This window comes from Patella vulgata, chromosome 8 (genome assembly GCF_932274485.2).
Source record: "Patella vulgata chromosome 8, xgPatVulg1.2, whole genome shotgun sequence".
Lineage (NCBI taxonomy): Eukaryota > Metazoa > Mollusca > Gastropoda > Patellidae > Patella > Patella vulgata.
In genome coordinates, this window is record NC_065886.2 from 17,497,264 (window position 1) to 17,523,549 (window position 26,286).

General features: G+C 33.2%; 1 protein-coding gene across 4 annotated transcripts in view; it reads left to right on the plus strand.

Annotated features, from left to right (window-relative positions):
- Positions 1 to 26,286, plus strand: part of LOC126829335 (kelch-like protein 5) — a 79,331-nt gene that overhangs the window by 45,486 nt on the left and 7,559 nt on the right. For 3 of the 4 annotated variants that reach the window (XM_050559137.2, XM_050559132.2, XM_050559134.2), the window contains 7 exons: positions 10,647 to 10,966; positions 16,942 to 17,138; positions 17,520 to 17,732; positions 21,687 to 21,876; positions 22,833 to 23,057; positions 25,157 to 25,319; positions 25,900 to 26,112. In XM_050559137.2, coding sequence (XP_050415094.1) covers positions 10,690 to 10,966; positions 16,942 to 17,138; positions 17,520 to 17,732; positions 21,687 to 21,876; positions 22,833 to 23,057; positions 25,157 to 25,319; positions 25,900 to 26,112 — 1,478 coding nt within the window. In that variant the 5' untranslated portion in view covers positions 10,647 to 10,689. Of the gene's footprint in view, positions 1 to 10,475; positions 10,546 to 10,646; positions 10,967 to 16,941; positions 17,139 to 17,519; positions 17,733 to 21,686; positions 21,877 to 22,832; positions 23,058 to 25,156; positions 25,320 to 25,899; positions 26,113 to 26,286 lie in introns of those variants that run through there. The other variant, XM_050559136.2, reaches the window with a different exon arrangement.

Below are 26,286 nucleotides of genomic sequence, written 5' to 3' on the forward strand. Positions count from 1 at the left end.
TCTCGATAGCAACCCACGAAAATTGGGGTAGCATCTGAGGGACATACAAGAAAAATTGTGCCTTGTCATTTGAAAGGTATAATAAAATCAAGTCCTGTGTATTTAAATATCACTTAACAATTGACGTTTGATGACAATTGGAGGCAAATGTCACTGTCTTGGCTAAATTCTCATATGTAACATTGCATGTGAATGTGTTGAAGAAAACAAACTCTTAAAGTTAAACTCAAAATGAATGAAATATTCTGTTACCAAGATGTGAAACATGATTCTATTCTTGTCATATTAAGTGGGGTTGGATGGCCGAATGGTTAGCACGCACGCGCTGTATCATACGGTCTGTCATTGAGTTAACTGGCGGGGTTTCAATTCCCCGGTTGTACGTGACAAGGAGTAGGGTCGCCTGTCCAACCTTGTGGGTTTTCTCCGGGTCCTCTGGTTTCCTCCCACTGCTAAAGACCCCTACGCGCAAGCGAATAATTGAAATAAAATTGAACCGTGTGTTAGTCCCGAAATGACCTATTTTGTGTCGAGTGGACGTTAAACCCCATTTCTCTCTCTCTCTCTTTGTCATATCAAGTGGACATTTAACCTGGTTTCTCTCCCACAATTTTTACACAGGGTACATGTAGCTCTCTAATTACTTAAGGATCTTGTGTTATAAGGTTGTTTAAAGTTAAAGGTAAAAAATGGTAGATTTATATATGTATAATATGTTAAGTTAAAGTGATCAATCATTATTGTCAGGTTTAATGTTGGCTAACATGCATTTATTTAAAATGTTTTATAGTTTTTTCTAATGCATATAATTGATTTCTATTAGTAATGTCTACACTAACATAGTAACATACATAGTTAATTTTATAATTTATTGTAATTTGACTGATACTTTTATTAATGGCACAATTTAATTTTTCAGTCTAGACTGTACAGGTCTTATTTTCATGAATAGTTTCATATTAGCTTTATATATATTGCACTTAATCCAAAAGGTTGATGGTGATCTATTAAGAAGCAAAGGACAGATAGTTCAAAAGATGAAAGGAAATAAAAAGATGGTACAAAGTAAAAATGTCAAGACTATTTAAAAATTACATCCTTTACCTAAGTGATGTGTAAATATTTTTGTGATATCTTATCTATTCTGTGAGTGTACAAGGGGGGTCAACAGTAGTTCTGTATTTCATGTACAAATGTAGATCCTGTTGTAGAACATGTCTAAACATTTGGTCTATAAGATCACCATAGATCATGTAGGTTCTGGTCTGAAAGCCAGACAGATAATTGGACAGCCTCAGGGGCAAATCACAGTCTGAATCAGTAAATGCATCTGACAGTTACTTTTATGTTTAGAAAGTGATAAACTTGAGATAGTGTATAGTGGACATATATATTGTTTCTGAGTTATAGAAACATAGCTTTAATGATAAAGATCAGTTTGTCTTAAGGTACATAGTCAGTATACCACTGGTCAAACAGTGCATAAAATATATCTCTCAATTCATCAGCTAAAACATCAAGACAATTCTGTTATCTTAGAGCTGCTGACTAAATGCTGTTTTTGTCATTTTCTGTCCAGTTGTCTGGTCAAAGTTGATTCATATGGTGTAGGAGTAACAGGTTGTACAATGTACCGTTATGATTGTTGAAGCATATTGTGTTGGTCATATGTCCTTCATGCTGTTTTATTTAATCAAAATTCTCCTTTGAGGATAAAGAATTGAAATGAGTAAAACAGCAGTGGTATCCAGTTTTATTGAAAGAATAAGCACACTCTGCCTCGTGTATGACACCAATCACAACTTGTAGTTACTTATAAGCTCACTAGAGATCCTGTCTGTCTATAATATGAGACACATATTGAAATGCTCTCGAAGGGAAGCTGTTGTGAGAAAGGTATAATATACAAAACAAAACATTCTGTTCAACTCGTCAGGATTGTTAGAGAGAAGATCTACTTTAGAAAAGGTGTGATGTCGCCCCTAGTATAGTGTTTTGTCAGAGGGGTGACCTTTAGGTAGGAAAAACTTGTATAGATAAGCTTTGTTGAAGATGACCCCACACTCAGTTCTAGTTTGTAATGAGATTACATTTCACTCTCTCTCTACCCCTGGTCGCCACTGAAACACAGTAAATAAAGAAGGATTAGTAAGATACAGAACCTAACTTTAGATATGACCACACACATTCTATAATACTATCTATATTACTCTGCATGGGGAATGTATATTAGCAGATATCCAGTTCAAAGAGAACTTACGATTAAAATTTTGATAAATATTTACTTTGATTTCATTTGCGGTGATAATTGGGGGTGTCTTGTAACATGTGTAAAACAACCAGATTAACCTATCTGTATAATGTCCTATATCTACAATGTATGTACGAGTATTATTGATATCACATAGAAAGCATAACTGTTTACGATGCAGGATTTTTGGGTACAAACTACAAAAATATTCCTTAGAAAATAAAAATGTAATCAAAAGTGCATAAATATTTCTTCTTTCCCCAAATAGCCAATTTTGGACAATAATTTCAATTTGTCATTGCTAGATTTCAACAAAGTTGAGTATGGAGCCTTTAAACTTTAACTATGTATTAAGATCTGTTTTTACTGTCATGTATTGTGTGGGTTCTATAGAATCGTGTCTTGTAGAAATATGTAAATCAATCCTAATTTAATTTCGTTGATCATTAAATTTATTCCATCAATATTAATATATATGCAACTTGATGTACATCTGGTAGTAGAATGACGTCTATTGAATCGATGGATATCTGTTCCAAAAGTCACCACTTTCATTTAAATCTCGCATGCAATATCCTGTCATGACATTTATAAAATCCATCTGTATTGCGTGTTGGTGGCGTACATGGTAATTTTATCTTACTGGTTAATGAGAAAGTCTCCATATTTTCTTATCGCATTCTGAGAAAATAAAACCATTGAATCATTTGATGAATTATAAATTAAGCAACTATTGATTAGATTTATATATATAGCTCTTTCACTCAGATTAACTTCTGCTACATACAATTATTGTGTATACTGAAACCAGCGTGTTTTTGCCGTCTGTTTCATCATTGAGTTCCGTCTGCAATTGGCATTCAAATTAATACATGCTCATTGTGATTTTGTTGTGAAAGACAAGCAAGAAATTGATGTCGGCACGCAAAATGAATTAGTACGTTACTGGATAGAAAAACCATTGAAAATCATTCTATCTGCAATAATGAAATGAATGGCTATTCAAGCTTTATGATCAGTGTTGCAGATATCTATGGATTGATAAAATATTGGTTGTTGGTCGGCCAGCTGACTCAATGAAATACTAGTCATCGTTGTTCATCAACTAGAAAAGCTTGTTAGAGTCACTAGAGCTTCATTCTTCTTGTGACTTTGCTGTGTAGGCTTTCCTGTAATGTAAATGGAAATCTATAGACTTATGTAAGTGCTCACTGAGTTTTGTTACTTATGCATTTTGAATTTAATTAATTGAATTACTTTCTTATCTCAGCATTTTGTATATCACATGATGTTCTCATTTATTGAGTTTCCTGTGAATTTATCTTGTTATCAACCTTGCTTTCTTATAATGTAGTGTTCCAGTGGGCTTACTCTTTCGGGAACACTGATACCACTTTTAAGATTATTTGGGAAATTGACATACATTTGGTTGTAATGATAGTAATTCCAACGAAGTACCTGATCATAACTCCAAAATATAATATCACAAGAAAGTCCTTAATATGATTGTTGAAAAAGTTGATTTAAACAATATTTATTCAAATAAGATAGATAATGAATACTTACATTGTCAAAACGTAAGGAATCAAAATCAAGCTAAAGGCTTATATTAATTCATCTCCTTATTTAATAAATATACTACAAATACAATTGTTGTAAAAATGTTTTGTTTTTATATTCATTTTAAAAGCCTGTATATTGTGTTGTTGTTTGTTGGTTAACTTAATATTAATCTGTTATGTTAATTGATGTGCTTAATCTGTTATCTTCTTTGAGCGGCATTTAGCAATTGACATACGTAATACAAAAACATAATATGGAACACAATTACTATTTAAATTAAAGCGATGTTTCGTTGAGGGTTCTCTCAACCTTTTCAAGCAAATCATTGTGTTCCATATTATGCTTAATCTGTTATGTTAATTGATATGCTTAATCTATTATGTTAATTGATATGTAAAGTTAATATAACAGATTAAGTTAACCAACAAACAACAGATAGATTTCATTTTTGTAAAATTGAATTTTATTACAGTACCGGTGTATAAAAATAAGTTTTTCTTAAAAATAGCTTAGCATTTTCAAGGGTCTACATGTTGGTTCATGTGGCATTGAAGACAAAACATAACACAATACAAGAATAACATAATTAATTCATTGACCAGGTTGAAAAAAATATTTGTTAGCTGAGAAGTTCAAGAAATGCATTAGCCAAAAGACTTTTTTTCACAGCAATCAATGAAGCTTTGTTTTCCTTATTGAAAGGTGACCATTGAATCAACAGACATCATCACATATTTGTTATTATAGGAATTGTTGGTTCCAGTTTCAAGCATCAATTAACAATGGACGGATTCTTCTGTTTTCGCATTGATAAGTGAAAGACGAGAGGAGTAAAATGTGTGTGGGATCAGTATAAATGAGCTGAAGAATATCAATGACTGTTTGTTCTGTCTCTTTATACATCAAACAATGATTGCATCTATTAATGATCTTCTTGTATTTGGTTTCTAGAATAGGTGGGTCAAGATATTCAGGCTTATCTATATAAAACAATTATAACAAGGTTTGAAATATCATGTCAGGTATTTTTAAAATTTAAAAGTGTTCAAAATCAGATTAACGTTCCTTTTGATCTTTCTGAGAGTTGTTCTTGATTTACAAATCTCAGTAAGTTAATAATAAATAATTGGTTATTTGATATGGTTTTCAAGCTGTGGTGTTTTGAAATTTTAAAATTTTAAATGTGTAATTTGCTTTCTTGTTTAAAAGATAAAATCCTCAACAGTTGAGATCCAATATACATAACCATTATGGCATTGTCTCGAAAATATATTCAGACTACCAGGAAAAATATATTGGTTGCCAAAAACATCATATCATACAAGATACTTCAAGCAAAGTTTTACATTTGACCAGTTTAATATAGCTCCCATTGTGTAGTACACTTAAGGTGTTACTGTGCAATGTGTGAAAAATGCAGATAATTAGATAACAATATGGCTGGTTGACACATCAGGTAATTAATTATCTATGCATTTTGAATCTGTTCTTTGATTGAGTGAAGATATCTTAGTGCATATTTATTTTATATGAAAGTTCAGGTTTCTATTACTACATTTTCAAAATTTGATTCATTCTTATCGGTAACGGGGTTGATAAGTTTGTCTTTAGTTTCAAATCATTTACAAAAAAATAAATTTAAAAGTGATGATGTACAAATTAGATTTATGGTTTACTTATTATTAACCTAAATTTTATACTTCAATATATATATAGAAGAAGAAGAAACTTTATTGCATAAAAAACCTTACAAGGTTATATACATTTTCAAATAAAATAATAGAAATATACATAAAACAAACAAAGGATACATACTTGGACATAATTATACAAAGATACACAACTTTGCAATATATAGGTTCTACATTTTATACATAGGTATAGGTCAACCTTCTATAATTAGACTCGGCTACATTTTCAAATTGGATTTACTCCACTCCATTTGACAGTTACTTAATTTGTCTTTGGTTTAAAATTTTATTTACATTATTAGCAAGAATGAAAGAAATGTGAAAGAGATTTTGTAAAGATCTTGAATATGACAGCTGAACAATCACTTTGTACTGATTATTACATTAATACAGAGGTCATCCGTCTATAAGAGGTGTCTTTGATATTTTGTCTTATCTTTCTACTATCAAGTTATGTACCTTTATCTCTATACTACCCAATCTTGAAACACTTAATACTAGCATTGAAGCACTTAATGCCGGAGTAAACTTTCACTTTTCTCATTTTGGTACCCGATTGTGTAAAAAACGGAATTCATCTTTGGTAGTGAGGTCAAGTCCTTCGAGACTTTGTCTATGTTTATGTAAACAAGTGAGGTATAGGTATATGGTGGGAAGATCTAACGATGGTTACCATTTCTAACTTCTTCCATATCCTTGGTGCCAGTATGGAATGTTTCTTCTGGCTAAATACTTACATTGTTTTCTGACATGGTGAACTAGCAGCTTGTTTTATGGTTTTTGATAATAAAACCCCTAGCCGTGCTGGTAACACAATCTCTATCTATATGATTTATACACTGATACAACCTGGACATCTGTGCTTGCTGTTAGTAATTTGAATTGGAATATATCTATCTCCAAGGAATTTTTAAATGTCATAATTCTACAAGTTTCTGGGTTTTTTTTCAGGTAGGATTTTGTTTGGATTTCATCCGCTTTGTTCATGCTGGTCTTCCATTTCAATGTTTTCTAGAATTTCTAATAACACAATTCTCAATATTGGATGAATCAAATGGCTTTTCACTTTGCGGCAACGTCTTAAGATAACACTTTGTAAAACAAAGAAATAATCAATGGTGATTAATTAATAATGATGTACATGTAATTATCTTTAACTGATAGCTGTCTGCGTGTTCTGTTTTATTGTTAAATGTGCAGGATGTCGATAATGAACTAATTAAGTAAGAGCATGATATTGATGCAGTTGTGTTTATCAGTTTCAAGATGCATGTAAGTCAAACCCCTTCTGGTTACATTAGATTCATGGTGCATCAAGTTTTGTTGTTTAGTAACCTCTTCTACCCAATATTACAGTTAGTACTAATTGGTGAGCATACTAAAATATAAATAGTTAAAGGAGCTTATTGTTGTCAGAAAAGTATTAAATTGAGTTTATCTGACACAACTATTCAAATATATAATCAACGGAACCCATAATCCTTCCGCACCATGACCTCCCCACGCCACTGGATTAATTAAACAGAAGTTAGGTTATTTACTATTATTATTATTATTCTTCATCTTCAGTAGTGCTTCATTGTATCCGGTGATATTTCTAAGCACTTAACAGTTTGTAGTAATATTTAAACAAGTGTATTTTTAATTCTGATTTAAATTTAACAAAAGTTGAACTTTCTCTGATTGTTCTTGGTAGCTTATTCAACATGTGGGCACCATTTATAGGGAAAGATGGTTTTCCTCATAACTCTTGAACATACAATCAATTTATATTCAACATTAACTTTATCTGTGGATTAAAAATTTTAAACGAAGACAAAATGTCAGCTTATAGAAAAACTTTACACAAATTTATCATTGACCTGAATCAAAGAGGGAGTGCCATTTTAATATCCCATAAAACCTGATGACTGCATTGATAAAATGCTTCAACAATGGACAACAATGCAGAATATGATGGTCTGCCCTGTTGAATTCTTTCACATGAGATTTAACAGTTGTATGATTATATGATATTTTGCATCAGCTGCATTAAAAATAGCCGTACATGACAAAACCAGTACTTGGTGTGAATTCATCATTTGACTTTGAAATTCTAGTCTGACAATAACTGCCGAATTGTCGTCAATGGCATCAGTGGCGGGGAAATATTCAATATCCTTTCCAGGGAGAAGAAAAGCAGGACATGTCAATAGTTAAATTAATAGGTTGTGGGTTAATCAATGAAAAAAGAAATTGTGGTGGTGAAGCCTGGTGCAGTTGTTAATCACTATGGCTTCCCTTTAGGCGAGGCGTCTGCAGTATTGTTGATACAAAAACAATATGGACTTTATAGTTTTCTCATGATAATGTAACAAAAATAGAATTTGTCTGAGGACTATTGAAATAAAAATTACCCAATTTGTTGGTTAATCTTCAGCCTTTTTATCTGTATTCCCTTGGGGAAATGTCTTTATTCATGGAATGGAATGAACTCTTTTTAACATAATCGCCCAGATATACCAGTATGTTTAATGTCTAGATGTTATTATTTCTAGCTATTGAACTTAATGACTCAGATTACTTGCATTTAAGAAGAATGTATGAAATCAGGTCCATATTTATTTTCTCTGTTGAATTATTAACGTTTCTATGTGAAACCTTTAGTGCACATGTGTATCTAGGTTTGGCAATTTGATATTATTTGTATTGGACAAAAAGGTGGAAAGAATGACACCAGTCTTTTATAATATGGGGAGAGATCGTGATGGTAATCAGCTCATTAGGGTACATTGTGCATTAATAAATGTGTGCAGATGCATGAAATGTACAAATAAAGTATAGATTTACATCTGTTGTATGTATTTAGGCTGTTTATTTCACATACTGTGTAGATAATTGTACAGTTTTTATATACTTATATCATGGAATCTTTTTTCTCACACCTCACCAAGTTTTTCAAGTTATAGCTCATTAGAGGAATAATTTGGGATATGATCTGTTTTGGAAATTGAAGACTATATATATGCAAGTGTTATTAGTGATACATGTTCTGAAAATGGTAACATCACTCTCTATGATGCCGTTTCCACTGAAAGTACTGGGTCAAACATGGATTTGATTCAGCTTTTCCATTGCTTCATTGCCTAATGACTTGCGTTTCCATTGAAATATATCTTTGTCAAACCAAATATAGCCTCAAATAGCCAGACATCTATTAATGATCACTAAAGGATTTGTTGAGTTAATTGAATCTAAAAGGTTAGCTACTGTATAGTAATACAAGATTAAAGCTGTTTATGGGCGTTTCCACTAATAATTATGAAACTAGGACCCAAACCGTTTCATTTGGCTGTTATTGTTCAGCAGTGTGACCAGTATAAATGCACTGAACCAGGTTGGAGATATCTTGATGATATCTTCTTTTTTTTTTCTAAGTGGAAATGTTTATTGCACTGGTTACAATATATAAAAAATTGGCAATTTGGGCATGAATACTCGTCTTCTCGCTCTGTTATATTTTTCATATAACCATAGAACTAAAAGATTGCAGTAATATTAGTTTTAAGATGTCCGAAATGTGTGTTACTTAGACAATAAGACTCAACTCAACTGGAATCTTATGATACAGTTTCGATAAGATGGGTGTCTCTATAAGGCTCCAAACAATATTAAAGTAATATCTAGCTGCATATCTAGATGACCCCACCCAACATCATGATTTTAGTTTATCATGGTGTACTATTGATTAAAGATAGTTACAGGCTAATGAAATTGGGCATACCCTGTTAATATGCTATGAGAGAAGTGTAAATTGGAAAATTGGGGAGAGTGGGGGGAGGGGGGAATTTGAGGGCACAGAGGTTAAATAGGTGCTAATTGATTTGGGTTAGGGTTAATATTATAAACAAAGCAACCACTGTGGCAAAAACATCCATGGCTGAAAGGTCCCTCCTACATTCTCTTAGATTATGAGCTAATATATAATCCTTTAATATCCTTTAATATCTTTTGGCATTCTTTAAAGTGGAGATAACCCATTGACAGTAAATTCTGAAAAATAATATTATTTATTCTGACAGAAGACTCTGGAAAATGTTCATGATTTATATAGGCCTATATATTAGCTCATGAAATCTTTAAACCAATTACACATAAGATACACACTTGTGTTGTGGTGGGCAGGGGCGGATTGGGCCATCGGGTGATCGCCCAAAGGGCCGGTCGGACAAAAAATGAACAAAATAATTTTGTCCAATTCGTCTAAAAAAAACACCACATTATATGGGGGTGGGGGTGAGGGTATTGGACCGGCCATGGAGCGATGATGGTCATGTTGTATGTGGCTGGTGGCTTTAACGGGCTGCCACTCCATCACTGGAGTCTGGAATGGGCTGGTATAATAGACTTTCTAGGCCTGTTGTGCTGGGTGTGGGCCATAGGAATCAACACCTACTTATTCAATGTTCCTGACTGGTTAATCAAATGGTCAAAATTTTCTCAACTAGTTCCATTTTTAAACCAGTTAAATTCTATTGACTCTTGACGATACAATGATAATATGTTAATTAATAATATGACGATATGATAATTTCACAGGTTGATGGTTGTAAATTAGTTGCAGGTCGAGGTTTTGGCCTAAATTAATCGATTTATGAGATATATTATTTGACAGAGATTATAATCAGATTTGCCACCAAATCGCATATTTGGGGTTCATTTTTCAAAAAGGCTCCGCGGTCAGTAAAAGGGGCCGTTCTGACACAGGAGCCCGGGACGTTTCCTGGCCCCAATCTGCCCCCTGGTGGTGGGTTTTACCGTTTCAATGAATGTGATGTATCATAGTGTGTGTGTGTGACTACAATATTATCAGTTGTTTAATTAAGACTTGGATGTAACATGATGAATGATATTACATCACTTTATATCATGTGACAACTATATGACAGATGAGGAAAACACGAGGATTCATTAAGGAAATTAGTTTCCTTTATTCATATCCTGTGTAGCCTTTTGATGATGATTTAACTTGAGTTGGATATTGATGCAGAGTATTGTTAAGTAATTTTTAGTTGCATATTGTTTACAATGGACATGTGTTAGAGTAATTGACATTCCGTTATCTGATGACGTGTGAATTCACTCCTGTTATTCTTCTTCAGGTACCTTGTACAAAACACCTATGCAAGTTACAACAGAAACAAGATGGAAGATGTGGTCGGAGATGAATTCCGCTCCATCAATCACCCAGAAAGAATGATGAGGAAAATGGAGGGTTATGTTGCAAAGCGTCAACTCTGCGATGTGGTCATCATAGCAGGACAGAAACGTATTCCTGCGCATAGATTAGTGCTAAGTGCTGCATCAGATTATTTTGCAGCGATGTTTACGAACGACGTCCGCGAAAAGACAATGGACGAAATAAAGATAAAAGATGTTGATCCTGAGGCGTTAACGGCTTTGATAAATTATTCGTATACAGGTAAGCGTATATCACATATTTCATTATGTATATCCTGATGTTTTGATATTTAATCAAATAACACATCGTCTCACAAAACACACAACCTATCCATTACTGATTAATGCATTATTTCAGTTTTTTTTCACGTTTTCCCCATCCTGTGTCTATTATGGCAGGTTTGTAAAAACAAGGGATATATTTACATCGGGATAAAATTCCCAAGACATATGCATTAAGGTAAACATAGATACAATTGATACTATATTTGCATAATATTAATTTGTACTAGAGTCTCTTGGGGATGTCAAGTTTCCAATAAGTGTTAGTTTTCTTATTTTGTTACACAGTATGATTTACTTTATAAATAACATTTATATTGTTCTTGTTGCTAAAAGTGGGGATCATGTATTCAAAATCAGATACATTGGCTTATTAATGAAATTCTCAGGGTGGAAGTAAAGAGCTTTCCGAATGTCCTCTGGCTGCCTGTCCTAAAGAAACCGAATGATCATATCCACAAACCTAACTCTAGAACTTCACTGAATTCGGTCTGCACAGGAAAGCAGAGATATTTAAGGAGCATACACCAACCCAGCCAACATACCAGAATAAAGGTTGAATATAGAGTTTGAGATAATACACAATCAAAATTAGTTCTATTAAAACAATTTGATGCATATTATTCTCATCAATCAAATTCAATTTATGTTCATTTAAAGTTTACATTATTTTACTTTTTATTATTTCACATCACTAGCTTGACAAATATACCGGTAGTAATAATGTAAATCTGTCCATACTAAAAAAAAAAAAGTATTTTGGTATTCAGATGTGCTTAATTACACAAATTTGTACATTAAAATTAAGCAACTTTTTACATTTGAATTTTTAGGAAACAATCTGTCTTGATTGTGCCCTTAACCAAATAAATAATTATTACTACCAAAGGGACAGAAAACTGTAATTTTTTTGTACATTTTTATTTAATCCTTTTATTTCCTCGCTATGATTCTTTAAATTATTAGAATTACACATACATGTTCCATATTATCAAAAAAAGAGGCAATTCTATATTTTGATCTAATCCTTTGATTTTAATGCTTTGATTCTTAAAAAAAGAATTTTAAAAAGCAATTTTGCATACATGTTCCATATTATCAAAAAAAAAAGAGGCATCATGCGTATATCAACACTATTATGATGCCGATAATTTGATTTTTATGGAGTGAATCATATGTTTTGACAAGACATGACATGAAGTAATGCTGTAATAGAGTGTCTTGGAGCACTACTTGTTGATGTCAACTTGGTATTATGGCATGACTCACTCGTACTTTACACAACTTAACGTCTGCCGGCATCATGTCAGTATTTTGTCAGACCTGAATGCCATCACTTCAGACGATGACCAATACAGGACCAATTGATCAGAAGTTATATTGACAGTCGTAGTAGTTGAGTCATAATATCAACATCAATTACACTTTATAGCAACCTTTTTTACGAGAGATTTTAGTCTAAGACCAAGAAAAAAATTACCTGTGTTTAAGTTTATGGTTACTTGACCCAAAAAAAGTTCTGGTTGATCGGAAAACCTTTTTTTTTTATTTTATTTTATTAAGCTCGGGGTTTGTACTTTCTTTATCCTAGCATTTAGAGCTTAATTACTGAGTTAAGGTTGTTGAAACTGATAATAAAATAGTAATCATGTCAAGTGCTTTAATAGCATCTTTATTATAATCTTGTTAATCTGTTCTCTTAAACTACTGTTTTATTTTATTAGCTAGACTTCTAATTTATCAATCAATATTCCATTCAATACGAGACCTCGAAATCAGATATCCGAGTTGGACTAAAAAAATCACTATAGCCCACTAACACAATTTTTTTTAGGAACAAAGACCTCCTTAATTAACTCTCTTATTAATTATTATGAAGTAGTACTTGAATATTTCAAATTATGTCAGTTACTCAAAGGAAATTAATTTATTCTAACAAAAATTGTTTAATTAACATGAATCGCTCATTTAATGCGCAGTTTTAATTGTTACCATAAATTATTAAAAACAGAGTGGCTATGAAGTGAAATTGATTAATATGCGGGAATTTTGGAATGAATCCATAATAGATTTAATAAAGCTGACTTTTTATTCATTCTGGTGACTTGTAATTATATTAAATAATTTGTACCTGTCTTAAGTGAGTGATTGCTTTATAGATTTAATTATAACACTTGTGAATAGGATTATAGTATTAATCTTTTCATAAGAATTAACAATAAAAAATACGGAGATTAAAATGAAACCTGTAAATTAATTTTACACTAGCCATCAATTGACTTTCGTAATTTAAGGTTAGTGATTACTGTGTAATTAAATATCTAATAGCAGGAGTGCAGACAATGATGAAATTTATCCTCGGTCGGAGATCATTTAGATCTTCAGTTTAAACATGAAATCTGACTTTAAAATAAATGTATTTGGTTACGAATATCATTATAATTTAATCTAACACAGTCCCTCTGGGTGCTGGAGTCCCATCATTGGTTAATTAGACTAGACTATATTAGTCTCAAAAGGAAATGAAATGAAATGGCATTTAATGTCCTACAGTTTTACTTCGACTGGGCTAATGATGGGCATACACCATACAGTATGCTATGAGTGAATTTTGCTCTGACAGCAGCTCTACATCCTGTTCTTATATGGAATTTCAATCTGCTAAGGATTCTTTTTTGTGCAAGCCAAAATGTACATGTACATAGGATCTCAGTTTTTCATCCCATCTGAAGGACTATACATTGTCCCTTGCACCACTGACAAGGGAAAACCATGCCGGAAAATATGTATGAACTTTCTTGGCTCGAATACGGGACCTCCAGGTTAGCGAGCCAACGTCTTACTCACTGAGCCACCATGGCTCCAGTCTCAACAGGACCTCGGTATAGTAGTTTATAATTGGATATTAAATGTATAATATGTTCTTGGTATTTGTCACATCCGCTTCAGCCTTATTACTTTTTTATTCAGAAAGCGATATTTATAAGTATATTCTTGCTTATTTTCGTATCCTACATACCGGAATGTATAATTGTAAACATGTATAGTTTAAACCAAACCTAGACTCATAAAGAATTCTCTTCTCTGAACCTGAACATTTGATACACTGGAGACAGTACTTCCAAGCACAAGTTGTTTATAAATTAAAACATTCTTTAGAAAAGTATGTTTTGTAGTCTTGTACTGTTGATCAGGGTCAATGTGTTCTTAGTAAATATTTATTTATTAATAGTCTATTTACATGTATGTTGATTAATTGATTTTATAAGGGTATATGAAACCATTAAAGAGACATAGCTTAAACTAACTTATCACAGGTTTTTCACATTTTCATATAGATATCTATATTGGTATTTCATAACAGAGGACCAGGTTTCTAATTAATAGCAAGTTATTTCTCTGTAGAGGGGGTTGGATGGTTGAATGCTTAGTACGTGTGCGCTGTATAATAAGATCTGTCATTGAGTGTGCGCTGTATAATAAGATCTGTCATTGAGTCAACCCACTCCTAAAGACCTCTACGCGCTAGTGAATTATTGAAATCTAATTGAACCATATATTAGTCCCGAAATGACCTAGTTTGTTTCGAGTGGACTTAAACTCTCTCTCTCTCTCTCTCTCTCTCTCTCTCTCTATATATATATATATATTTGTCTGTAGAATAAATAACAAGGCAAATAAAACAAATGAAGTGGTGTAGATATTATAAAAGTAGTGTGACATATTTGACATGCATGAATTCAAAGTTCATAAAGAGATCAGCAAGTCAATTCTAACTCAAATTCAAATATAACAGGATGTCTATTTGTGAAATTGTACTTTATACAGACATTGCCAAATTTTTTGTCCTTGGGTTAATGCCAAATTTTGGTCACTTTTAGACATTTTACAAGTGATTTGATGCTGGATTGTACAATAAAAATAAAATCAATACTAAGATACATATCTTTTTACCAGTAAACATGGTTTCAAAATATTACCTCTTTCAGATGTTATAGGCAAAAACTTTAATTACTATAAACTTGATACATAAAGATAAATCATTCTTAGGGAATGGGCTTGATTGAAATAAAGATGTAAAATCTATAAAAATGTTTCGACATGCTATTTAGAGGCATTGACAACTTTCTAGACCAGCTTCTGTCTCTGTGGTAAACTCTACTGTAATGTCTGACAATATCCCTTTAAAATTCGGGGGTCACGGTGGCTAAGTGGAATTCGATGTAAGAGTAGGCCATAGTGCCGCTGTCTGTTCAAAATCCCCTCATAGCACACTGTATGGTGTATGCCTGTCTTCATTAGCCCAGTTTGGAGCAGAACAGTAGGATGTTAAACCCCATATCATTTCCTTTAAAATTTATCCAACATTTAATGAAAACAGAATGAATCGAAAGATAGAAGAAACTTGATGGTATTATGTCCCTTTTTAGGAAATATTCACCTGTACATGTATGTACCTGTTTGTCTCTTTAACTCTTAACATCAGAATTAATTGAATTATTGGAAGAATTAATACCTTCTCATCCACCATACTGTAATATTTGTTTAATTTAAATAAATTTCACAAGGTACATATAAAATAAAGGTTTAGCTAATGGTTTCCATTAGAGTTGGCCACCGTTAAATCATACTAATGGGCAAAAAATTTGGGCCGTGTATTGTGTCGTAATTTATTAGTTATTTAATGGCATTGATTTCTAATTATGATTAATTAAACATAATTTTTAGCTATCTCCATGTTTGCTTTCAATTAAATTGGTATTATTTCTCGATACAATTTCCCTCGAGACATTTTTACACTTTGGGCTTTCTGTCTAATCTTGATCTGAAATGGCTATAAGCTATCACCAAGAGAAAAATGGCTGCTGGCCGTCTGATCTGACTAGAATAATAAAATTTGCTGACGTTGGATATTACCTAATCTGCCAGGTTTCGTGGCATGTCTGTTGTTAAGGGCGACATGTTAGCTTAAATATTGACACTGCCAAAAATCAATAGAGTGACACCTGATAATCTCTAATACTACCAAAAGGTCATGGATACATGTATGATATACATTTTAAGTACATTTGTATGGACTGACTGAAGTCGAATTAACAATTAAAAGGTATCAAAGGCCAATTGTAAATTATATATTACATGCATGAACATATGTATTGTATGTAGGTGTATCTATATGCAGAGCAGATTTAACCTTTTTGAAAATTTTGTTAGAATAAAAGAGTGCTCACGGAGGTCAATATCTACTTTTAATGTAGTTATTTGTGCAGAATGAGTTGATAATTATAAATCGTTTTTTTTTAATACCTATAATACGGATAACGTTGAGGCTTGTAATTTTTTATAAAAACTTTATTCTTGTGAGAGAAAAAAAAATGGGGGGGGGGGGCGGAATTTACGCAAACTGTTGATCCCTATAAGTCAGCAACTTTGTATATTATGTACATTTATTTAATACCAAAGGAGAATCTGTAATATGAGATAGAAATGCTGACAGCTAAATGAACCGGATGAGCACCGATGTGCTTATGAATGTAATAGAAAAATCATCATTTAACACAACTTGTTTGAAAAATAAATGCATGCTACAGTTACATTTGGTCATTTTATGCATTATGTGTAATTAGCATTGTAAAAATCTTGCCATGGTTTATTGGTGACAAGTGATTTTAGTATGTTGGATGAATTGTAGCACATGCTTCTAAAATCCATGTCTGATTCTTAATAGTGATAGGTGTCTTGTACAGGGTAGAGTATGTACAGGGTAGAGTATGCTTACTCTTTCTAAAAAAATACAAATTGTTTGCAGTTTTAAAATACAAACATCTGGCCAGATGTACATTAAATGCCAAAGTTATCAATTGAATATGTGACACTTACATTTAACATTGTGTGATTATGTTAAATATAAATGATATTGCTGTCTGATTTCAGGTAAAATAGAGTTGAAAGAAGAAACTGTAGAGAGTTTATTGTCGACTGCGTGCCTTATACAACTTTCTGAAGTAGTGGAGGCCTGCTGTAGTTTCCTCATGAAACAACTTCATCCGTCCAATTGTATAGGCATCCGCCAGTTTGCTGATATCCAAGGCTGTTCTAATCTCTTCAAAGTAGCTAATAATTATGTTATGGTAAGTTGATAAGAGACATACAAATGAATGACTTAGTTCACATTAGTAGCATTTAAAAATAACTTGCAAGGTGTTTTAACTATGTTTTTTTTAAAAATAAATTTAGACAAAACAGCAGGAGTATATATATAAATTAGAAAAAAATGTGCATATTTAGTGCTCTGTCAGTGGGTTTATTGGATTTGTGGTATAAGGGGAGATAAGAGAGGTATTTGGAAGAGTTATTTCCCCCAATAAAGCCTGGACAGATATGTAATATTCCTCTGTTCTGATTTAGACTGATGCTTTACTCCAGTCAACACCAAATTTGTTTTTGTTCTCAATGAATATTTGACTATAATTGTTATGAATTAAAATGGCGAATACTTTGTTTGTTTTCAGGAGAATTTTGTTGAGGTCATGAACAATCAAGAGTTCTTTATTCTACCATTTGATGAAGTGTGTAAATTATTAGCTAGTGATGATTTAAATGTACCAAATGAAGAGACCATATTTGAAGCTCTCGTTAAATGGGCTAAACATGATCTCCCTAACCGAAAAAAATACCTTCCTAAATTACTGTTTCATATCAAACTTCCATTGATGTCACCTCAGGTAATTTTTGTTGTTTATTATATATATATACAATCTGTTGACCTATACATGTTTAATTTTTTTTTGGGGGGGGGGGGGTCACTTTTGATCACAAGGTCTGGCATTGAGTCAAGTGGCGTGGTTTCGATCCCACACTTGTATGTGATAAGGAGTAGGGTGACCTATCTTACTTTGTGGGTTTTCTCCCAAGTCCTTCGGTTTACCCCCACTGCTAAACGACCCCTACGCCCAATTGATTTATTAAAATGAAAATTGTACCTTATGTTAGTCTTGAAATTACCTAGTTTGTATCCATTTGATTTTAACCTGCATATCTTAATTTTCTAATGTTTTAGAGGAGAGGCCATATTGATTTTCAGTTGCACTTGGACCTTTTTACATTATCTAGAACCACCATGTTTGGTAGCATCCATCTCCTTGCAAAGAACTGGTAGCTTTAAAATTGATTGATCATTTAATGTGTCAAATACAGCTACCTATTGTAGCTTTACACACATGCTTATACAGATCTTCTCTTAACCAATTGACTAACTAAGTCCCTTAGCCCTCTTGTAATTGAGGTATAATTAAAGCCCAAACGAGTTAAACCTCTTTGTGTCTGGTGAAAATAAAGTATTAAATTGGGTTGAACTGACTTGTTATTTCAATTAGTGATGGAAGAAGCTCTGTACAATTATATTTTTGTCTCGAAAGATCGAAAGGAAGTCGTTTGTTTACTAATTTTAGCTTTTGGCTCAAACTGTCAATTGCTCAATACAAATTCTGTTATTTCTCAATATTAGATTGATCGACAGACGTTAATATCTTTCTAAATCTTAAATTACACTTCCAAAAATAATCAGCACATCAAATCTAGTTAAATCAACACTTTCATTTTTTTACCCAAATCAGTCTCTACTATAACAGTTAATACAAAATGGCTGGTACATATTCATACATACTAGATTTTTATACTTTTTAGTAAAAATATTCTATTGATACAAAAACACACACAGGTTAACAATCTGATTCAAACAAAAATGGATTATTTTACACTGGGCATACAGATTTACATAAATTCAGATAAAAATGACTAAAAGATAATACAATAAAAGAATGAGTATAAGACCCACTAAAATCTGATGGCTGATACTAGTAATCTGACATTAATGTTACATAAAACAGACTTTATTTTAAAATGCCAATCCTACACAGCTATCTGTTTCCTGTAGTTTGAATATTATGTTATATGAAGATTTATAATCTAATTGGGATGCATGATCAAAGCTTAGTCCATCTTTATTAGCCCGAAAGGAGCAGAAAAGTAGAACGTTTAAACCCATTTCATTTCATTTCAAAACTTTTTGATGTTTGGGGGTTGGGTGGGGACATATGATCTAAATCATGAAGTGTGCAAAGTTTTCAGTCTTGCGATAAGTGTATGCGTTTTATTTGTAGATATATTCTGCTTATATATACCGGTTTTATGATTGAATATAGATAGATTCTCTTCTTCAATAAAATTCCTACGAGAATTCAAATGTGAAACTTGAAATAGATGAGTGAGGTGTAGGCACACTAATGAGCCGTTCACTTTACTTCTGTGCATCCAAGTTTGTGTCCCACTAGATATGGGTATATATTAAGGAGAGTTTAATTTGATATCAAGATCTCGAGAGAAGACAGTAATTATTCAATTAACCTATGACTGTTAGCATTGTTTAGCAATAAAGGTTTCTATTGTTGGATGCTCAGATGTCAGACTCATCCATCAGGATGTTCTATATGTATTGATTTTCTACCCCACGATGTAAGATGTATTTCTACATTTAGCCACTAGATCCATACATACCCCAATTTGTTCTATGATTATCTACCAATATTCAGAACGCTGTATCCCGTGTCAGGAACTTAACTGCCTTGCAACACTAGTGATATGATGTATAATTTCTGATAAAGAAAATTAATGAATATATACATAAAGATATCGATAATTTTTAAGATACTATTACTAAATAAAATATTAATGTATATAAACATCAAAATATCAATATTTTGAGAAACAAAATAAATGAATATGGACATAAATATATTGATATTTTTTAAAATACTAATTCTAAAAATAAAATTAATTTGCTGGAAGAAAAAACCCTATTACCTAGCATCAAAGAAAATTGACTGTTCTCAAATACCCCCCCCCCCTCCCCAATTTGCTGGAAGAAAAAAAAACCTATTACCTGTTCTCAAATCTCAAATACCCTCCCCCCCCCCCCAAAAAAAAACCCCAACGCATCAATTTTTAGAAATTAATTAAACTAAATTGAACAAATCACAGCAGTGAACTACATGTATGGGTGCACCAGTAAATTATTAAAAACAAACAAAACTAAATTAAAGACATAAAGGTGTGTATTATAATCATAAAACAAGTAAGGTAGATGAATTCAAGCTTGGAACATTAAAATTTCATGTCAAATCAGTGGGGGAACAGAGTGAACAAGGTCCCAGGGCATTCATTTCAGTCGATCTTCCAATCAAAGAGTGAAACTACAAGTTAGATTTTTTAAAATTTGAAATTATCGATTTTATCTTTGTTTTACAAGCTGCCCTACTTAATTTGAATAAAAAGTTTATTTTATCTGTTTTACATATTTAAACTGTCTAACATTTCTCAGTACTATATAGGGCTTATACATGAGTGTTGGGGGCAGACAATGGAGTAGTTGGCTCTGGGCATAACCAAACCTCTACATGCTGCCGTTGTATTAAATTGATTTTATTTTATCTCAATGGATGGGGAATATAAAAATGTAGATAAACATATGCAAAATGAAATTGAACAAAAATTATTTGTGTCTGATAATGCAGGAAGCAAGTACATGTTAAATCTATTAACTAATCAATTCACTCATTAATAATGTAAATGTTAACAACAATTGAACTGATCAGGCATGGCAAACAATGCTAACTATCAGACGACATAAAACATGCAACCGTCTGCTTAACAAAAACCTGAAGCCATTGTTAAAAATAAAGATAATGGGCGCTTGTGTCATACATTGCATAATGAAAATAATATTTTTAGCCTGTGAAGTGCAATATAAATAATGGTATTTCTAGGGTTCAGCTGTCGTTTGTTGTTCGTGTAATGATAAATGATTATTTGTTATCCACAAGCAAATTATATAGTTTATCTCTTTTTTGGACTTTGTCAAACAAATTATTTTTAATGATGACATATGTGAATATATATTCCATCAATTTAATATAAAACCTGCTTGTCTAATTTTGGAACAATATAAGTATAAATAAATATATACTGCATAAATATTTATTTATAAAATTTGCATACTAATAGAATAAATAGAGTGACATTTTGAGACTGACATAAATGTATGGATATTTTTCCCCTGTGTTTATGATTCAATTTTAACAGCTGGCATTGTGTTTGCAGGACCTCAATTTTATATCCTATCTGAAGGACTAGACACTAGATGTGCCTCACCAATCTGAAGGACTAAGACTCTAGATGTGTCTCACACACACCTTTGTGTTTGCAGGACCTCGGTTTTTCATCCCATCTGAAGGACTAGACACTAGATGCATCTCACACACCTTTTTGTATGAATCTAAACTGAGGTCCTGCATACGCAAAGATCCTACTGAAGGACTAGCCACTAGATCTATCTCACACACCTTTGTGTATGGTGGACCCTGGTTTAGATCCTAACTGAAGGACTAGCCTCTAGATCTGTTTCACACACCTTTGAATATGCAGGACCTTGGTTTAGATCCTAACTGAAGGACTAGCCTTACACACCTTTTCTACACTTGTAGTTTTGCATTACACCTGACAATGGGGAGTGTGACATTTACTTGTGAGAATATCCTCTATGTGAAATATTTGTTCTACAAAAACCTTTTAATGTATATATTTTGTGTCTTTCAAGTAAATATATTTTGTTTCATTTGTAGTTTATTGCGGACCATGTTGAAACCAATCCTCTATTTCGTGATGATAAAGAATGTCAGATTCTCATCATGGAAGCTTTAAAATATCATCTGTTACCTGAAAGACGCTCATCATTCCAAAGTCCCCGAACAAAACCTCGTAAATCCACAGTTGGTGTTCTGTATGCAGTCGGTGGTATGGACTGTACTAAAGGTATACAAACATATTTTACAAATTCTATTTTAATGTCTGAATGTCTTTTATTTCTTTTATCACTTTGATGTTTATTTACGTTATTGTTTGTTTGTTTGTTTATCTTTGATGTTTGTTACAATAAAGATCAAGGATAAGTCATGTTATTTTTCTGTTTAAAATGTCAATAAACTACAAGAATACAAGTAATGTAAGCAAAGAATGTTAAAGTCCTAATAACTCCAACGATCTACAAATGAATTGAATAGACAATGTGGATATACAATGAGGGATGGGTAGCTGAATGGTCTAAAGCTTTCACTTTAGATCATAAGGTCTGTCATCGAGTCAAGTGACGTGGTTTCAATCCCACACTTATAGGTGACAAAGCGTAGGGCTGCCTGCTTGACCTCTGGTTTCCTGAAACTGCTAAAGACCCTTATGCTCAAGCAAATTATTGAAACAAAATTGAACCATAAGTTAGTCCTGATATGTCCTAGTTTATGTTGAATGGACTTCTCTTCCTTTTGATTTTTTTGTATCATTATGAAATTAAAACTTGTAACGTTAAACAGTTATTGGTCTTTTCAGCAGTGTGTAGTAGAAAATACAAACAAATCTATACGTAAACCTTTTAGATTTGTATATTTTTAAAGATTCCGAAAATATATCTGTTAATTATTGATTTTTGATTTGTGTAATGATTAGAATTATACCAATCTCCATTAGAATCGATGAAATATTTAGATGAACAAAATACTACTGGGACTTTAAGTAAGATAATTCTATATTGATAAGTATTTGCCAGGATTTTTATTTCTTTTACGGATAGCTATTAGATTTCGTGAAAACTCAGATCAGATTATTTCAATTTTTTGAATTGATGGGTGTTTATCATGTGTGTAAATAGATTTCATCTTTTAGAAGTGTAGAGAAAAAATGAAATTAATCGTTTAATATTTTTGTCTTTTTGTCAGGAGCAACAAGTATAGAGAAATATGAATTACGTACGAATACATGGACGCAGGTAGCTAACATGAATGGTAGAAGATTACAGTTTGGGGTAGCTGTTTTAGATGAAAAATTATATGTGGTTGGTGGTCGCGATGGTCTCAAAACATTAAATACTGTGGAGTGTTATGACCCAAAGAAAAAAACATGGACATTGATGCCTCCAATGTCAACACACAGACATGGCTTAGGTTAGTAAATACATACTATAAAATGATCATCATGTAAATTTGTTTACTATTAGTAAAATTTGTACGGTCTGTATCACTACAAGCCCGGGACTGTACAGCGCAGCGGACACTTACGGCTAGCCCCCCAGATCCATTCACTTAATCTGACATGTACGTTTGTTTGTGATTTCCGGTTATTGGATCTTGTCCATAGAATTGTTTTGTGTAATATTAGGTTGAGGTCCATTGGTCGATTTGGACTGCATAACATAGGCCTACTAGCTGTCCCCCCAACTTTCAGGCAAGCTGATTTTTCGGGCAGACGGGTAAAGTGGAAAAAAAATTATTTCATCTACTTGGCAAAATAAAGTGCCTGAAATCCAATAAAACACTAATTTTGCGGGCTGGAATAGCAGTAAAACCCGTCTGCGGTCGTCAAATATTCCCAAATTTTCTTGGGGGGGGGGGGGGTCCATACAAGGTCAGCTCCGCTTCTTCGTCTCTTAAAGAAAACCGGCGCCACTGTCTGTAACCTGAAATTTTTTCGGCATTTCTAGTTTTGTTTCCCTAACTGTCATCGAGCCCTAATAAAACACTAATTTTACTTCTCTTTTAATTGAATACCATGAATTTGTACTGAGTTGACTATGGATTAAAACATTTTGCCTGGAGCCACTCTACTTTGTGCGACATTTTTCGGGCATCGATTATTTTTTTTTGTGAATGCAGCTGCAACAGTCTGATTGGATGATTGGAATTTAGAATGGGATTTCGGTTACAAACCATTGGATACTCTTGGAGTTGCTTACATGTGCTAGAATAGCAGAAAACGCATTTGTGGTGGTTAAATTTTCAAAATTTTCTCCGAGAGGGTGAGGCCCCCATGCCCTGCGATTGATTGGTTGTTTGGAATTCGGGTCAGCCAGGTAGGCTATATTGGACCAAATTGAAGTTGCTGTATTAACAGGCTAGAATAGCAGGAAAACGCGTTTGCGGCAGCTAAGTTTTCAAAATTTTCTCCAAACGGTCCCGTATCCGTGGACTGTAAACGATTGATTGGAATTCTAGTCAAACACCTTAATTGGGCTATATTAGACCACTTTGAAGTTGCTTTGTTCAGGGGCTGAAATAGCAGGAAAACATGTTTGCAGCTGTCAAATATTCCAAAATTTTCTGTGGGGGGGTGGGGGGTGTCAGGTCCATACAAGGTAAGCTCCGCTTCTTCGCCTCTCGAGGAAAACCGACGCCACTGTGAACTATTTAGTATTTTGGGTCGACCTTGATGACACCCAGTCTATTCTGAAACCTGCGTAATACATAAAGTGAGAACTTACTGTAATGCAGATTTTAAATAATTCATGGGCAAGCAACCAGTGTGGAATCTAACAGCATAATGGCAGTATCAGTCTAAAGGCTATCAATGTAACATAAATAAAACCTGATTGACATCTGATTGTGCCAGTAGTGAATTCCTTATATGTAAGGTCTATCTAAAATATAGGCATTATCTGAGGACGCCAACATCAGTGTCATAGGTTGCATGTTCAATACTGGCTGAGTGCCGTTGATTCCTTTACATATATCCTCCAATAAGACAATCTATCAAGGTACCAGTATTCTTTGTCTTTCCCACCACAACTGAGTACGGGTAGAATAGTGTAAAATAGAATTAATTTATTTCAAAAGATATGTAATAAAAGTAGGACTGATTGTTTTTTGTCAAAAGACCTACGTAAGACCCTGGGCTAATGAAGACGGGTATATGCCACACAGTGTGCTATGACTAGGAGGGAAATTTTGCCTGGACAGCGGTGCTGTGGCCTACTCTTATATTGAATTCCAACTGCCAAGGGTTCTTTTATGTGCATGCCAATGTGTACATGGGACCTCAGTTTCTCTTCCCATCCAAACGACTATATATTCTCCCTTGATTGGCCCTTAGTCCTGTACCAATGACAAGGGGGAACCGTGCCAGAAAATTCTGATGAACTTTCTCTGCCCACACAGGGATCAAACACCGTGCCCCCTACCACGTAGTGAAATGTGTGGTATTCTACACAGCAAAATGACTAACATTGGTTAACATTACATTTCTTAGGTTTGTACCCATTGTTTTGTAGGTGTTGGTGTTTTAGAGGGACCAATGTATGCTGTAGGCGGACATGATGGTTGGTCATATTTAAGTACAGTAGAAAGATGGGATCCTCAAGCTAAACAATGGAGTTATGTAGCTCCTATGTCTACTATGAGAAGTACAGTGGGTGTAGCTGCTCTTCATGGAAAGTAAGTATAAAAACCACCACCATGCAGGATAATTAGCTCTACAAAGTTTTTGCTGTGCCAAATTATCAAATCACTTTATTTGATTTGAATTCTGGTCAGGCCTTGGGAATTTCTTGAAGTTTCGTTTTCTAACTTATCCTGTCATATGTGGGCCATTGTGTTCAGAACTGGATCTTACTCTATCACAAAGATTTCTAGAATGTAATTAGTATAAGTTATGTATATGAAAATTCACTTTTGAACCAGCTAGAACAGATTATATTATGTGGGTGAGATAAAATATTGGCCCATGCAAAAAATGATCATGCTCAGTGTGGTGAATATTGGCCCATATTAGATCATGTGTCGGTGTGATAAGAGATTGACACATACCAGCATAGATCATGATTGCTGTTGTATTGTCTTCCAGAGTGTTGTATTGTCTTCCAGAGTGTTGTATTTTGTTTCATAGTGTTGTATTGTCTTCCAGAGTGCTGTATTGTCTTCCAGAGTGCTGTAGTTTCTTTCATAGTGTTGTATTGTCTTCCAGAGTGTTGTATTATATGGAATATCCATTCATAGATGATTGTTAATATTTCAGATTATATGCTGTTGGTGGTCGAGATGGTAGTTCCTGTTTAAAAACTGTAGAATGTTTCGATCCTCATACCAATAAATGGACCAATTGTACACCAATGTCTAAACGTCGAGGAGGTGTGGGTGTGGCTAATTGTAACGGGTTTTTATATGCTGTAGGAGGTCATGAAGCACCTGCTACTAATCCTACATGTAGTAGATTTGATTGTGCTGAAAGGTTGGTACTGGGTATTTATTAAATTACAAATCTATTATGTCATGTCATATTTAATTTAGATTTATCAAAAGCATGTCAATCTTTGACTTTTTATGTTTTTTTTTTTTTAAATGGTTCATTATCTCTTTGATTTAATCATTAAATGCTAAATGCTATATGAGTCTTATATTGAAG